This window comes from Rattus norvegicus, chromosome 17 (assembly GCF_036323735.1).
Source record: "Rattus norvegicus strain BN/NHsdMcwi chromosome 17, GRCr8, whole genome shotgun sequence".
NCBI lineage: Eukaryota > Metazoa > Chordata > Mammalia > Rodentia > Muridae > Rattus > Rattus norvegicus.
Genome location: NC_086035.1, coordinates 66,410,633 through 66,426,834, shown reverse-complemented (window position 1 = coordinate 66,426,834; position 16,202 = coordinate 66,410,633). Strand labels below are relative to the sequence as shown.

Below are 16,202 nucleotides of genomic sequence, written 5' to 3'. Positions count from 1 at the left end.
CATAGCAGTCTGGAGGATACCTGAAATAGGGTAGCAAGACAGGGTAGTCCTACCCTGAGATTAATATAGCCTGTGACTGATACCATTGGCTGTCCCAGTGTTATATCAGTCCTCCAGGCATTCCAGACTTTCTCACCAATCTTTACACTCTCGTCATTCTTGATCAGAACAAAAAGAGAAAGGAAACGCATCTAGGTGTAAAGGCTCATAAGAGTAAAAGTTATTTTTCTCCCCTAAGACCTTTAGTATTCCCTTACTATGAATTAACTACAGTCAACCTCTCAGCATCCTTTTAGTCCTCACAGCTAATTGGGGGGATTACATGTGTAATAGTCAGGGTTCTCTGGAGTCACAGAACTTATGGAATGTCTCTCTATACTGAGAGAATACACTGTGATTACAGTCTGTAGTCTAACTACCCAAAAAATGGTCAGATGTAGATAGGAAGTCCAAGAATCTAGTAGTTACTCAGTCCCACAAGGCTAGTTGTTTCAGCTGGTCTTCTGTAGAAGTTGAGTTCCCACGGATGTGCTGGCAAGTAAATGCAAGCAGATGAAGAAGAGCAAATCTTTCGGCCAATGTCCTTATGTAGGTCTCCAGCAGAAGGTGTGGTCCAGACTAAAGGTGCGTACCACCATGCCTGGATCTGTCCCAGCTGACCTTGAACTCAGAGATCTCCTTGCCTTGGTTTCCCAAATTAAGGCTGTGTACTTCTTGCCTAGGCCTAAGTTTTTCATGGCTACTGTGTGTCTAGATCTCCATGTGAAGATCCAGGTCAGGAACTTGTTTGTTCCAGACTCAAGATCTGGATTACAGTTGAGCCCTCCAATTCTGGATCATAGTTCATTCCAGATATAGTCAAATTGACAACCTGGAACAGCCATTGCACCCTGATATTTATTCTCAAAGATAATAGCAAAGAAGTGCAGCTATTGAGTTCAAAGAAAGTAAAAGTAACAAGAACCTCGCTGGCCAGGTTCTTCAATGGATACTTCAAAGGATTAAGAATCAAAATCATGCAGTGTCACTGAGTTTCTCTCCGTTGGGAGCAGGCTTTTTTACTGTCATTCCAAAGAGTGCACAACAATGGGGTTTTGTGGGCAGAGCTTCAGACAGAGACTCTATTTGGGAAGCAGCCTTCCCCTACATTTGGAAGAGGGAATATGACTGCATTTGGGTAGGCCTTTGAAGGGCATCTGCTGCTCAACACTACCCACATGCACAGACATGCTGAGATGACCTATTACTGGGAAATGAAAGGTACCTAATAAATATATTGGGGTTAATTGGGACCACAGGGGAACATGGCTATATTAAAATAGTATCAAAGAAAACAGATCCAAGAACTCACTGAACACAACAGGCCAAGGAAAGGGTGTAACTCCCAATAAAAGGTGGACACCTAGTGTAGGTTGATGTCTATATGCAAGTGAGGGCTGGCACAAGTTAGGTCAAGGCCATGATTGTAGAGTAAAAAAAATAAGGCGGGGACAAAGCTTTTGTAAGGCGGGAGAGAAGGGGACGGAGGAGGAGAATCGAGATGGAGACCAAGAAGGATGACCTACACCCGAGGATCCCGGCCTGCAGCAGCTCTCTGCTCCCAGACCCCGTGAGAGAGAGACCCAACCGCCTGGTCAGGTGGGCACTCCTGAGGCTGCAGAGCGGAAGAGACCACCAACACTGCCCACCCCTGCCCACATCCCTGGCCCAAGAGGAAACTGTATAAGGCCTCTGGGCTCCCGTGGGGGAGGGCCCAGGAGCGGCAGGACCCCTGCCTGAGACACCGCTGGAACCTGAAGGAAACAGACCGGATAAACAGTTCTCTGCACCCAAATCCCATGGGAGGGAGAGCTAAACCTTCAGAGAGGCAGACAAGCCTGGGAAACCAGAAGAGACTGCTCTCTGCACATACATCTCAGACACCAGAGGAAAACACCAAAGGCCATCTGGAACCCTGATGCACTGAAGCTCCCGGAAAGGGCAGCGCAGATCTTCCTGGTTGCTGCCGCCACAGAGAGCCCGAGGGCAGCACCCCGCGAGTGAACTTGAGCCTTAGGACCACAGGTAAGACCAACTTTTCTGCTGCAAGTGACCTGCCTGGTGAACTCAAGACACAGGCCCACAGGAACAGCTGAAGACCTGTAGAGAGGAAAAACTACACGCCCGAAAGCAGAACACTCTGTCCCCATAACTGGCTGAAAGAAAACAGGAAAACAGGTCTACAGCACTCCTAACACACAGGCTTATAGGACAGTCTAGCCACAGTCAGAAATAGCAGAACAAAGTAACACTAGAGATAATCTGATGGCGAGAGGCAAGCGCAGGAACCCAAGCAACAGAAACCAAGACTACATGGCATCATCATCGGAGCCCAATTCTCCCACCATAATAAACATGTGTATCCAAACACACCAGAAAAGCAAGATCTAGTTTCAAAATCATATTTGATCATGATGCTGGAGGACTTCAAGAAAGACGTGGAGAACTCCCTTAGAGAACAAGTAGAAGCCTACAGAGAGGAATCACAAAAATGCCTGAAAGAATTCCAAGAAAACATAAATAAACAGATCTTTCTCTGATTCCTTCAACGGGGGTCCTGTTTTGTGATTCCTCTCTATAGGCTTCTACTTGTTTATTTATGTTTTCCTGCGTTTCTCTAAGGGACTTCTTCATGTCTTTCTTGAAGTCCTCCAGCATCATGATCAAATGTGATTTTAAATCTAGATCATGCTTTTCTGGTGTGTTTGGATATTCAGTGTTTGCTTTGGTGGGAGAATTGAGTCCCTATGATGCCATGTAGTCTTAGTTTCTGTTGCTTGGGTTCCTGTGCTTGCCACTTGGCATTAGGTTTTCTCTGGTGTTACCTTGTTCTGCTATTTCTGACAGTGGCTAGACCGTCCTATGAGCCTGTGTGTCAGGAGTGCTGTAGACCTGTTTTCCTGTTTTCTTTTAGCCAGTTATGGGGACAGAGTGTTCTGCTTTCGGGCGTGTAGTTTTTCCTCTCTACAGGTCTTCAGCTGTTCCTGTGGGCCTGTGTCTTGAGTTCACCAGGCAGGTCACTTGCAGCAGAAAAGTTGGTCTTACCTGTGGTCCCGCAGCTCAAGTTGCTTGTGGCAGGCTGCTTTTGAGCTCTCAGTGAGGGCAGCAACCAGGAGGGTCTGCGCCACCTTTTCCCGGAGCCCTGGTGCACTGGGGTCCCAGATGGCGTTAGGTGTTTTCCTCTGGAATCAGAAATGTGGGCAGAGTGTAGTCTCTTCTGGCTTCCCAGGCGTGTCTATCACTCTTAAGGTTTAGCTCTCCCTCCCACCGGATTTGGGTGCAGAGAACTGTTGACCGATTCCCTTCAGGTCTGGGAGGTGTCTGGACTGCATGGGGTCTGCCCTAAGAGTGTCCCTATCTTCTGATTCCCAGAGGCTGTATAAAGTTTCCTCTTGGGCCAGGGATGTGGGCAGGGGTGGGCAGTATAGTTGGTCTCTACCGCTCTGCAGTCAGGAGTGCCCACCTGTCCGGGAGGCAAGCTCTCTCTCCCAAGGGGTTTGGGAGCAGTTGGGCAAGTATATCTTATCAATTGGATCTAAGGTCATTGTGTTGTGTATTCTTTCATGTGCAGATTTAAGTGTAAGGGAATGTGGGGCAGCTGTTCTGGGCTGCCACGGAATTGGAACATGTGCTTCTGTCAAGATATCCAGCAGATATCTTGGGATACTGCAGTGCTAGATTGTGTTGGAAGGTGCCAGATCCTCGTGGGCCCCGTCAGTGTTTGCGTGATTATGTTTTTTATTTGATACTTGCCTGTTCACAAAAGAAGTCTGGGAGTATCTAGAATTGGAGAAATCAAAGCACCAGGTTTGGGAATAGAGTTCACTGATAGGGAACTTGTTTAATCTGAGTGAGGACCTGAGACCCAATGTGCAGTATTACAGAATAGATAAATAAATGTCCCAACAAGCCCCAGTGCAACCCACTCCCAATACAGGGTGATCATGCTAAGGAAGCCAGGAGACGAGTGCCTGGGTCAGAGAGATACACACGGCACTGACAGCACAGCTCTGAGATACCAACCTTTAGACACAGACAGACCTAGGCTCTCACCTTCTCTGAAGTTGAGTTTGTGCCGCCTCTGAAACCCATAGTGAATGGAGACAGGCGGCCTCACGTGCAACTTCCTTTATATGTGGTAACACAGTAGTATTCTGTTGGAAGACCTTTTCAGATTTGGCTCTGTGACAAAACAGTCTCTGTCCTTATCCCTTCCCACTGGAGACTGACAGACGGTGTGCCTACCTCAGTGTATCAGCATAGACGAATAAGAATGACAGGTATTGCAACTTTTTTCCTGGAATCCATGCATTAACTATTCCTCTGTAGTTTATCTGAGATCAGAGGCCCAAGTCACTGTAAAATTATGCAAGAGTCTTGATTGCACTTAACCCCAAAAGCACATAAAGTAAAATAAAAAGGCTGAGGTGGCAGTTTGAATTAGGTAGTTGTACATGTCTAGAACATGGAAGTCCATAGCGATGTCAGAATGCTTTTAATCTCCAATACAGTAGTCAGGTCAGAGCAGAGCAAAATAAACTAAATTTAAAATGAAAAAGCAGGAGCGGGGCTGGAGAGACGGCTCAGAGATTAAGAGCAGAGTCTGCTCTTCTGAAGGACCCAGGTTCTATTCCCAGCACCCACAAGGCAGCTCACAACTGTCCATAACTCCAGTTCCAGGGGATCTGACATCTTCACACCAATGCACACAAAATTAAATAAATGAAGTCCCCAAATCTGAAGCATCAGTGCCTGGAGTAGAGACTATGTATGGAGGCCACCTACCCAGCCACATCCCGTCACACTCTCGCAAGGTACATGCATGCTAACGTCCCTCTCCCTGGCAGGCCATGCACACTCACTCAGGCGTCTACTTCTGTCCATGTAGCCTTCTCAGACTGACACTTGAGAAGATGCAGTGGAGTCTTAAGGAAAGTCTTAACATCCCTCCCTGTAGGTCTGAACTAGGCTGATCTCCTGCCCCAGCCCATCTTCTTTCTCTCCTCCACCCGCTGGATTCAGTTTTTATGCCAACGACTGGGATGTAGCAGATGACTGAAGTTTCACCAAGTAGGTGTTTGAGCGCCATTCCATGGTGTAAGTGGTCTGTCTTCTTTCTCTGGAAAACACATGGCTCTACTGTTTCAGAGTGAAAGAAGGAAAATTGCAGTTAACACTGGGACGGGCCTGTCTACAGAAAGAGCCACACTGTGTTAAAGATTCTTCAAGGCTTGACTTCTTTTTGCATTGCAGAAAAAATATTCAGTCCCTTCTAAGTTTTATTCATATAAAGTCTTTGTAATCTCAGCTGAAATGCTAAAATTCAAACATATACACAATATGTTGAATAAATCAAATCTTTACTTTCATATATAAGTTACATATATGTATACATACATATATTAATTTTAAAAGTCACATTATTGTAATGAACACACAAATAAAAACCAATATTTTTCCATTCCCAACACCATTCATCTCAATGAACTCATGTAAAGTTAGTCTAGACGTACTGATTAGATTGCTACTTAGCCAAATTATTGATTAAATAAAATACTTAGGCTGTGGTCACTTACATGGAGCCTCTGCACTGGCCCAAAGGAGTAAAGCTACTTACCCTGAAGGTCACACCAAGACTATTCACATTTTGTATGTGTTTACTTATTTTGTGTAAGTTTCTCTATGTGTGTGTGTGTGTGTGTGTGTGTGTGTGTGTGTGTGTGTGCATTGGCCTGCACACACGCACACACACACCATGTGCATGCAGGAACAGGTAGATATCAGAAGATTCATCAGATCCCCTGGAGCTGGTGTTGCAAAAGGTTTTGAGCTATCATGTAGGTGCATGTTGAGAACTGAACTGAGATCCTCTGGAAGAGCAGTGAGCACTCTTAAGTGTCAAACCATCTCCCCCTGCCCCTAAAATGATCACATGTAAATATTAAAGTTGACAGTGGCTCCTAGCTCTGTTTGACTCTAGTAACAATAAATACATATTGAGTGTATGTATGTATGTATGTATGTATGTATGTATGTATGTATGTATGTAAAAACGGTGAGGGGTTGTAGACCTTAAATTTATCTAGGGACACCAGATTGCCTGACAATCATTTTGTTGGTTCTTCACATCGTTGCTCTTATTTTATACACACACACACACACACACACACACACACACACACACATACACATACACACACACACACACATATATACACCCAAACCATCACTATTTCCTGAAGCTGGAACATATTATTTGTAGAAAAAGTCAAAATATTTTGTATGTTGTGCTGTCTAGCATGATGTCAACTTGACAAAGCTATAATCATTGGAGAAGAAGAAACTTCAGTTGCCAAACGCCACCATAGGACCTGTAGGGCATTGTTTAAATTGGTGATTGTCAGGGAAAGTGCCCAGTTCATTATTCATTGGTCCACTGCTGGGCTGGTCATCCTAGGTTGTATAAGAAAGCAGGCTGAGCAGGCCATGAGGAGAAGCCAGTAACAGCATCCATCCATGGCTTGTGCATCAGCTTCTGCCTCCGAGTTCCTGTCCTGACTTCCTTCAGTAGTGAACAGTAGTCAGAAGCATAAGAAAAATAAACCCTCTCCTCCCTGAGTTGCTTTGGTTATGGTGTTTCACTGCAGCAATAAAAACCCCAAGTAGGATCTGTGTATTGTTCCACTTCAAGCAGAGCTTGAGCTTGGGTTTAAATGACGTGTCCTGTGTGGTGTGGATACTTCGGTCATCTTTCCTATTCTAAGCTCAGCCCTGAACCAGCAGGAGTATTTGGAAGCTAGTTTGCAATGCAGAGTCTTAGTTGGAAGGAGAATTAGAAGTGAGCCTTCTTGGTGAAAACAACAACAACAGAACCCTTAGAAGGATTTGGGGCAGGTTTTGTCAGTGTAGACTGAATGGGCAGGTGTGGCTGAGCTGAGAGAATCTGTCTGTCTACTGTCACACATGGCCCTGCTTGGGTCTCATTGTGGAGTTTAGTAGTTCATCAGGTGAGTGTGTGTGTGTGTGTGTGTGTGTGTGTGTGTGTGTGTGTGTGTGTGTGTGTTATATGTGTGTGCTGTATGCATGTGCACATTATGTGCAGGTTCACATGTTCAGTTGCATATGGGGATTGTATGAGTACAAGAGACACCACAGGAAGGTGGGTGTCGGCCTCACAAGCACCAGCCAACTCCTGGGAGCAGGATCTCTCACTGTCTCATCCATCAGGCTAGATTGAGGAAGCAGTAAGCCCTAGGGATTTTCCTGTCTTTGCCTTAGTACTGTGATTGATTACAATGAAATGATTACACCGATCATTAATATGGGGAGTGGAATGTTCCACAGCACTGTTGCGGAGGTCAGAGGACAATTGCACAGTTGGTTCTCTCCCTTCACCTTTACGTGTGTTCTGGGGATTGAACTTGGCTCGCCAGTCTTGACTCATACATGCTTTTAGCAGTAAGGGCCTCTCACCTGGTCCTGCACCTTACATCTGTACCTGAGTTCTGAGGATCAAACCCACGTCTTTAGACTTGCAAGGGAAACATTTTGAGGACTGCATCACATTCTCTCCTCACAGTAGGATCTATTACTGTCAAAGTGTGAAATGACTCTGCTCAGATGGGAAATTGAATACACTAACCACGGTCTTTAATGTGGCAAACCTATAGATGTCATGGGTTCTACACTCATCTTTGAATTATCGTTGGAATCAGTGCTCCCCGACAGTGTGCTGGGAAATTGTTGGGAGAAACATCACAGTGTGAAATCAGCCAAGAAGGGTCGGTGATGACAAGTGCAGATGACTCCTCGACTCTGCTGGGGATGTCATCAGGACAAAAGCACTGAGTCTAAATGTGGCAAGGGACAAGACTAGGAATGACAGAGAAGAGATCCTAATGACAGAAGCCCTCCTCTCCAAGTGACCAGTTCTACCTTGAAATCCTATGAATTCCTTATTCCAACAATCACCCCAGGACTATAGGCCATACAATAATCAGTGAAGGAACAGATAATTTGTTCTTAGTTTTTATTTATTACCGAGAAAAATGACTGAATGCTATAAGACAGCAAATGGCAAAGGATTTAACAAGCAGTTAACAAAAAAATTTTGTTTTTGTAGTAACAAGAAATTACTTTTCTCATTAGTCAAAAAACAACCCCCCGCAAAAAAAAAAATCAAAAACCAAGAAAAATCAAAATAGCTAGTTTTTTTCGTTTGATTGTTATTAGTTATTTCAGAAATGTTTCTCCCAAAGTCCATGCATTAAAGGGTTGACCCTGATGCAGGATTGATGATAGATAGTTTAGGTGACTAGAACATCGGGGCTTTCTTATTGCAACAGTGGGCAAATCTATTGAACTCATAGATAATGGGCTCTAAGTAGGTAGGACCTAGGTGGGTTATGCCTGTGAAGGATTTACTCTTCTCTGTGCGTCTCTCTCCCTCTTTGTGCTTCCTCGCCAACATGAACTTTGCCCTCTTCTACCTACCTCATAGCTCTAGCTTTTGCCTTACTGGTTTCTGTCTTACCTTAGGTCCAAAGCAGTTGAGCCATAGAACACACATTGAGACTTTGATACAGTAAACCCAAAGCAATCGTTCCTGCTGTACTAAGTTTGCTTCCCAGCTATTTTATCACAGTTCCAGTTCGCCGACTATCAAGTCAATGACTCCAGAGTCTGCATTCAGTGTTTCCATGATTTATAGATTACAGATACTTTGGAATAGACATTCAACATTTTTTATAATGTAGGCATAGCATTTTGCCAAAAATATTCATCCCTTACTCATTTTGAAGAAAATGAAAGTTTTGATTTCTCTTTATATTTGTCCAAAACTGTCCTGTATTTTCTTTTGTAACTCATACTAGATAGCGTACAAGTAGACCTGAAAGCAACTGGAATTCTGGGGTTTGGCTCACCAAATGAGGGCGAGCTTCTGTGAAGTTAATGAACCTGATTAGAAATGCAAATTTCTGCCTCTTTTAACTTTATTTTACCTATCTACCTACCTACCTACCTACCTATCTTTCAACCATCTACTTACCTTTTTATCTTTCTATTTATTTTAGTTTTTGGAGATAGGGTTTTTCTGTGTAGCCCAGGCTGTTCTGGAACTCTCTAAGTAGATCAGCCTAGCCTCAAACTTAGAGATCCATCTGCCTCTGCCTCCGGAGTGCTGTGACCTAAGGTGTGCCCAACCCCCTTCCAGCCACAAACTCCTCCTGCATATTGTTACAATCATGCAGCCCATCCCACCGGAGGGAATTCTGCAGTTGCAAGTGATGACTATAACAGGCAGAGACGACCGGGATTGCAGTGGTCCTTGTCTGAGCCTCTGCTCTACAGAGACTACAGGGTATCAGATGCACCGCACAGAACTTTTAGGGAGGAAAGTGATATTTCTGTAGACTGCAGTTGAAAACTTTTTAAGAGCACGAAGAATCAAGGGAACTACTAGTTAAAACTCACAGGGTGGATTTTAGCTGACAAAGTGACTGAAGGATTTCAGCACTCAACTTCTATAACTACCCTCATCCTTATGTATTCCAATCATGGCTTGGAGATGACCTCTCCTATAACTGTACTTCTCACGACTCACAGCCCATATATCTTGTCAGGCTCCACAAATGGGGACACATCCTCTAAATGGGGCCACCAAGATAACAGGAAGCCTTCTGCAATGGTCCTGAACCAAGGGGTGATCTTCTCTTCTCCACGGGTCCCCCTGTCCAGTAGCTCCTGCACGTCCTCCTGGCTCATATAGCTGTAGCTTCTCACTTCTCTGGGATCTTCCTCACCAACAGAAAGATAGCCATTCTCATGGTCTCCCCAGATATCATCAGAAGGACTCTTGTGGTAGATCCGGTTCATGAAAATGCTGTCCATTATGGAAGTCTGTGTCAAAGTTGGTACATTATTAATTCAGTAATAGATAAAACTTAGATTAAAACAAAACAGTTGATTCCTTTGCTCAGTCCTTTTCATAGAGTGCCTCTGAAGCACTTGCACTTTATTAGCGTGTAGGCAGATGACATTGAAGAGGGCACCATTTCTATAACAACAGCTTCACTTTTCATTCACAATGAAGACCACATGTGAACAGGACATGAGGCTGAACACAGCTCTGAGCATTAGGACATGCAGGTATGTGAAAGATTTCTTTTTGAGAATGGAAAGAAAAGCAGCTTCAATACAGTGCCTTGTTCCATAGCCTCTCCTGTGGACCAGGGTTGGGCACTTCACAGGAACATTGTTTCCTATGCAAGACAGAAGCCCTGTTAGGCCAGCAGACACTTCCTAGGTCAGCTTTTGATGGATGAAACTTGACAGCAATGTCATGTGACATTCTACGTATTAAACAGACCCCTGAGCACATGAAAAAGTTCATTGAGCCCATGCTGAGTGAGTGGGTACCTGGTCCTGGGGGATGCCCAGTTCAGCCTGCAGACGTCTCAGGGCCGCCCTCCTCACTCCCACGGCATCCTCCTCTTCCAGCTCCTCAGGCACATATAAAGGGTGACTAGAACAGGAATCTGTAAAATGTCTTGGGGCAACATATAGCATGCAGCTTTAGAGAGAACACTCTTTATTGAATAGGAGCAATTTCCTTCCTGGTCATAGTTAGTGTAGAGAGTGGGTTCACCTTGGACTTTTATCAGTATCAGCTCTTCTATATGCAAATAGTAGATTATAAAATCTCACAGCTTGATTCGAGTTGCAAAATGCTTAGAATTTAATTTCATTGTATCTAGTGGCAGTGGGACTGTCTTTCTGTCTCTTTTCTCTCTCTCTCTGTTTCTCTCTCTCTGTTTCTCTCTCTTCTCTCTCTCTCTCTGTTTCTCTCTCTCTCTTCTCTCTCTCTCTCTTTGTCTCTCTCTCAAACACACACACACACGCTCAAACACACACACACACGCACACACACACACACACACACACACACACACACACACACACACACACGGGGTTAGGAGGGAAGAGTGCTCAGATGGGTTCTCTCACATCCCTGTCAGGTTCCCAAACCCTAAGTTAGACTCCAGTGCTCCCTGGGGTTGACCTGGGTGGCTCACCAGGAAAAGTGTACTTGGCATCTGCTCTCTGCTGAACCAAGAGCTGGTTTTGTGTGTTGAAGAGGACCACACTGAAGCCTCGGTGTAGCAGGCCTGCAAAGTGAGCATGTGCGAGGGTCATGCTGGAGTCAGCATGGAGTCTGCATATCCATCTCTTTCTCAGTCTCATGCAACTCAGGATGATGGCACCAGGAGTGGCTGGTGATTCTTGCTGGGATAGAACCTATGCCAGTCGATTGGCATTTGGTGATTCAGTATTTATTTACACACAGAAAGTCTGCAAGTGAGTACTGCAGTTTTCCTCCACTTGTAAACAAAAGCTAGAGAGCCAAGAAGTAAAGTAAGCCTTGCAAGGCAGGCTGAGCCCCACTGTGTGAATCTAAAGCTATAATCTTGAAAGTATGTTCTAGCTGCTTTGGCCACACTGTGCAGGCATATGGATGGCCCAGTGGCACAGAGAGTCACTGCTTATGCCTGGAAGTTGGGACACATGAGGCACCTAGAGGGCTCACAGTGGGGTGTCTCCCACCAACCCCTTTTCCTGGAGACACATATAGACCTGACAGGCCTGCCTATGGAGAAGAGGCTGGCCTTGAACTCACAGAGATAACTTGTCTCTGCTTCTCTACTGGGAGTAAAGATGTACAGCGCCACCCCCAGCTTGTCTACAATTTCTGACTTTCCCAATCCCTTCGAGGCAGCAGTCACAGTCTGCATCACCCAGTGCACTGATGGAAGTGTTAGCCTTATCAAGTTAGCAGCAGCCGCAGCAGCACCCGCTGGACAGCTGCCTCCTGACCCTGCATGGCTCAGAGTGGCCCATGGCACCAGGCCTGCACATGGCACCCTCCTTTCCACTCACCCTTGTTAATGGTTTCCATCAGGTGGCAGTTCTTCTTGGTGTCGGCCCCAATGATCTGGTCCTGCTTGTCAATGACAATGAGGATCTCCTCCAGGCGTTTTATCTGGAGTTCATTCAGGTGGGTTTTGCTTGCCTGGAACATACCTGTGAACACCAACGGCCTCTTGTATAAACAGAAAGCATAAGGGGAGAGAGGTGTGTGAGCCCCTCCAATGTCAGCGCCGGAAGCATGCGCAGATATGGAAGTGTAACGAGAAGGATGAGGCTTTAATGATCAGACAGTGAGCTACACGGGCAACTGAGAGTGCTCATGGTCTGAATTTTATTTCTCCATGATGATTAAATCACTGTGTAGAGAGAGCAGTGTCCTCAAATGAAGCTAACTGTGGGCAATGGACACTCCTGGACGAATGCCACCAAAGAATGTCTCTACTGTTAGCCATCATTGTCATGCTCTTGTCTTCCTTTATTTGTGATTATGTTTTTTATTTGATACTTGCCCGTTCACAAAAGAAGTCCGAGAGTATGTAGAATTGGAGAAATCAAAAGCACCAGGGTTGGGAATAGAGTTCAGTGATAGGGAACTTTAATCTGAGCGAGGACCTGAGACCCATCCTGCAGTACTACAGAATAGATAAATAAATGTTCCCACAAGCCCCAATGCAGCCCACTCCCAATACAGGGTGATCATGCTAAGGAAGCCAGGAGACGAGTGCCTGGGTCAGAGAGATACACACCACACTGACAGCACAGCTCTGAGATACCAACCATTAGGCACAGACAGACCTAGGCTCTCACCTTCTCAAAGTTGGGTCTTGTGCAGCCTCTGAAACCCAGGATGAATGGAGACAGGCGGCCTTACCTGCAGCTTCTTTTATACTGGGTAACACAGTAGTATTCTGTTGGAAGACCTTTTCAGATTTGGCTCTGTGACAAGTAGGGTCCTTAATCCCTTCCCACTGGAGACTGAAGGAGGGTGTGCCTACCTCAGTATATTAGCATAGGTGAATAAAAATGACAGGCATTGCAACTTTTTTTCTGGAATCCATGCATTAAATATTCCTCTGTAGTTTATCTGAGATCTCAGGGGCCCAAGTCACTGTAAAATTATTTACGAGTCTTGATTGCACTTAACCCCAAAAGCACATAAAATAAATAATATAAAAAGGCTGAGGCGGCAGTTTGAATTAGGTAGTTGTACATGTTGGGAACACAGAAGTCCTTAGTGATGTCAGATGCTTTTCATCTCCAATACAGTAGTCATGTCAGAGCAGAGCTAAATAAACTAAATTTAAAATGAAAAAGCAGCGGGACTGGAGAGATGGCTCAGAGGTTAAGAGCACAGTCTGCTCTTCTGAAGGACCCAGGTTCTATTCCCAGCACCCACAAGGCGGCTCACAACTGTCTATAACTCCAGTTCCAGGGGATTTGACAACTTCACACCAATGCACACAAAATTAAATGAATGAAGGCCCCAAATCAGAAGCATCAGTGCCTGGAGTAGAGACTATGTATGGAGGCCACCTACCCAGCCGCATCCCGTCACACTCTCCAGGTACATGCATGCTAACGTCCCTCTCCCTGGCAGGCCATGCACACTCACTCAGGCGTCTACTTCTGTCCATGTAACCTTCTCAGACTAACACTTGAGAAGATGCAGTGGAGTCTTAAGGAAAGTCTTAACATCCCTCCCTGTAGGTCTGAACTAGGGTGATCTCCTGCCCCAGCCCATCTCCTCTCTCCCCTCCACCCGCTGAATTCAGCTTTTATTCCAACAACCGGGATGTAGCAGATGACTGAAGTTTCACCAAGTAGGTGTTTGAATGCCATTACATGGTGTAAGTGGTCTGTCTTCTTTCTCTGGAAAACACATGGCTCTCTACTGTTTCAGAGTAAAAGAAGGGAAATTGCAGTTAACACTGGGACGGGCCTGTCTACAGAAAGAGCCACACTGTGTTAAAGATTCTTCAAGGCTTGACTTCTTTTTGCATTGCAGAAAAAATATTCAGTCCTTTCTAAGTTTTATTCATATAATGTCTTTGTAATCTCAGCTGAAATGTAAAAAATTTAAACATATATACAATATGTTGAATAAATTTGGCTATTTAGCCAAGTTATTGGTTAAATAAAATACATAGGCTGTGGTCACTTACATGGAGCCTCTGCACTGGCCCAAAGGAGTAAAGCTACTTATCCTAAAGGTAACACCAAGACTGATCACATTTTATATGTGCTTATTTTATTTTGTGTACATGTGTGTGTGTTTATGTGTGTGTGTATATGTGTGTGTTTGTGTGTGTTTGTGTGTGTATGTGTGTGTGTGTGTGTGTGTCTATGTGTATTGGCCTGCATACACACAACATTTGCAATGCAGGAACAGGTAGAGGTCAGAAGAGGCATCAGATCCCCTGGAGCTGGTGCTGCAAATGGTTTTTAGCTCTCATGTAGGTGCATGTTGGGAACTGACCTGAGATCCTCTGGAAGAGCAGTGAGCACTCTTAAGTGTCGAGCCATCTGCTCCTGCCCCTAAAATGATCACATATACATATTAAAGTTGACAGTGGCTCCTAGCTCTGTGTGACTCTACTAACAATAAATAAATATTGAGTGTGTGTATGTATGTTTGTATGTATGTAAAATTGGTGAGGGTTGTAGACCTTAAATTTATTTAGGGACTCCAGATTGCCTGACAATGATCTTGTTGGTTCTTCACTTCCTCGCTTTTATTTTACACACACACACACACACACACACACACACACACCCTCCCTCCATCTCTATTTCCTGAAACTGGAAAATATTATTTGTAGAAAAGTCAAAATATTTTGTATGTTGTGCTGTCTAGCAGGATGTCAACTTGACAAAGCTATAGTCATTGGAGAAGAAGAAACTTCAGTTCAAAACGTCACCATAGGACCTGTAGGGCATTCTTTAAATCGGTGGTTCAGCATGTGTGTGTGTGTGTGTGTGTGTGTGTGTGTGTGTGTTATATGTGTGTGCTGTATGCGTGTGTACATGTATGTGCAGGTTCACATGTTCAGCTCCATATGGAGATTGTATGTGTACAAGAGAGACCATAGGAAGGTGGGTGCCGGCCTGACAAGCACCAGCCGACTCCTGGGAGCAGGATCTCTCACTGTCTCATCCATCAGGCTAGACTGAGGAAGTCGTAAGCCCCAGGGTTCCCCTGTCTTTGCCCCATACTGTGATTGATTACAGCAAAATGATTACATCGATCATTAATATGGGGAGTGCAATGTGCCGCAGCACTGTTGGGGAGGTCAGAGGACAATTGCACAGTTGGTTCTCTCCCTTCACCTTTACGTGTGTTCTGGGGATTGAAGTGGGCTCGCCAGTCTTGACTCACACGTACTTTTTGCAGCAAGGGCCACTCACCTGGTCCTGCACCTTACATCTGTACCCGAGTTCTGAGGATCAAACCCACATCTTTAGACTCGGAAGGGAAACATTTTGAGGACTGCATCACATTCTCTCCTCACAGTAGGATCTATTACTGTCAAAGTGTGAAATGCCTCTGCTCAGATGGGAAATTGAATACACTAGTCATGGTCTTTAATGTGGCAAACCTATAGACGTCATGGGTTCTACACTCACCTTTGAATTATCCTTGGAATCAGTGAGCCTTGACAGTGTGCTGGGAGAAGCATCACAGTGTGAAATCAACCAAGAAGGGTCGGTGATGACGAGTGCATATGTCTCCTCTTCCCTCCCCTTCAACCTGTTGCTGGATTCAACTTTTATTGCAAGCCCTGCGATGTGGCAGATGGCTCAAGTTTCAGCAAACGAGAATTTGCACATGACACCATTTTTTAATGTCTTCTTTTTCTGGAAAGTAGAAGGGTCTCTACTGTTTTAGAGCCCAAATTGAAGTTAAAGCAAAATTGCACCTAATAATATGAACTGCATGTATGTATGTGTGTGTGTGTGTTTGTGTGTATGTATGTATACATACATGAAGGCCTCACCTATGTCAAGAAAAGTTAAGAATGGACATCACTACTTCGTGTTGTCTCTGCTTTACTTGGTTCATGTGTATCTCCAAATCTCAGCTCCTGGAAGCACTCATTCTGCTTCACAGAATAAGGGGTCATTTGTTGCCCGATTCTAGAACTTTGGATAGAACTAAGGTCCTTAAAACAAACCAGCTACCATCCATCAACAAATTCTTCGAATTTGTTTGTGATTCTGTCTTTCAACTTCTTTAT

General features: G+C 44.8%; 1 protein-coding gene across 1 annotated transcript; it reads right to left on the bottom strand.

The window, feature by feature from the left end:
* Nucleotides 1–9,639: 9,639 nt before the first annotated feature.
* Nucleotides 9,640–12,228, bottom strand: LOC134482866 (isopentenyl-diphosphate delta-isomerase 2-like). The gene is made up of 4 exons (XM_063277028.1): nt 11,977–12,228; nt 11,102–11,207; nt 10,459–10,588; nt 9,640–9,939 (listed from the first exon to the last, which is right to left on the bottom strand). The coding sequence occupies exons 1-4, from the start codon at nt 12,116–12,118 to the stop codon at nt 9,640–9,642; spliced, it is 678 nt and encodes a 225-aa protein (XP_063133098.1). The 5' UTR covers nt 12,119–12,228.
* Between the last annotated feature and the right edge of the window lie 3,974 nt (nt 12,229–16,202).

What these genes read in the sequence shown, in the direction of transcription:
- LOC134482866 (XM_063277028.1), bottom strand. Translation starts at nt 12,118, where the DNA reads ATGTTCCAGGCAAGCAAAACCCACCTGAATGAACTCCAGATAAAACGC. An exon ending in GATGGAAACCATTAACAAGG is followed by an intron (nt 11,208 to 11,976) that starts GTGAGTGGAAAG and finishes CTCACTTTGCAG; the next exon opens with GCCTGCTACACCGAGGCTTC. An exon ending in TGGGCATCCCCCAGGACCAG is followed by an intron (nt 9,940 to 10,458) that starts GTACCCACTCAC and finishes ACTTTGACACAG; the next exon opens with ACTTCCATAATGGACAGCAT.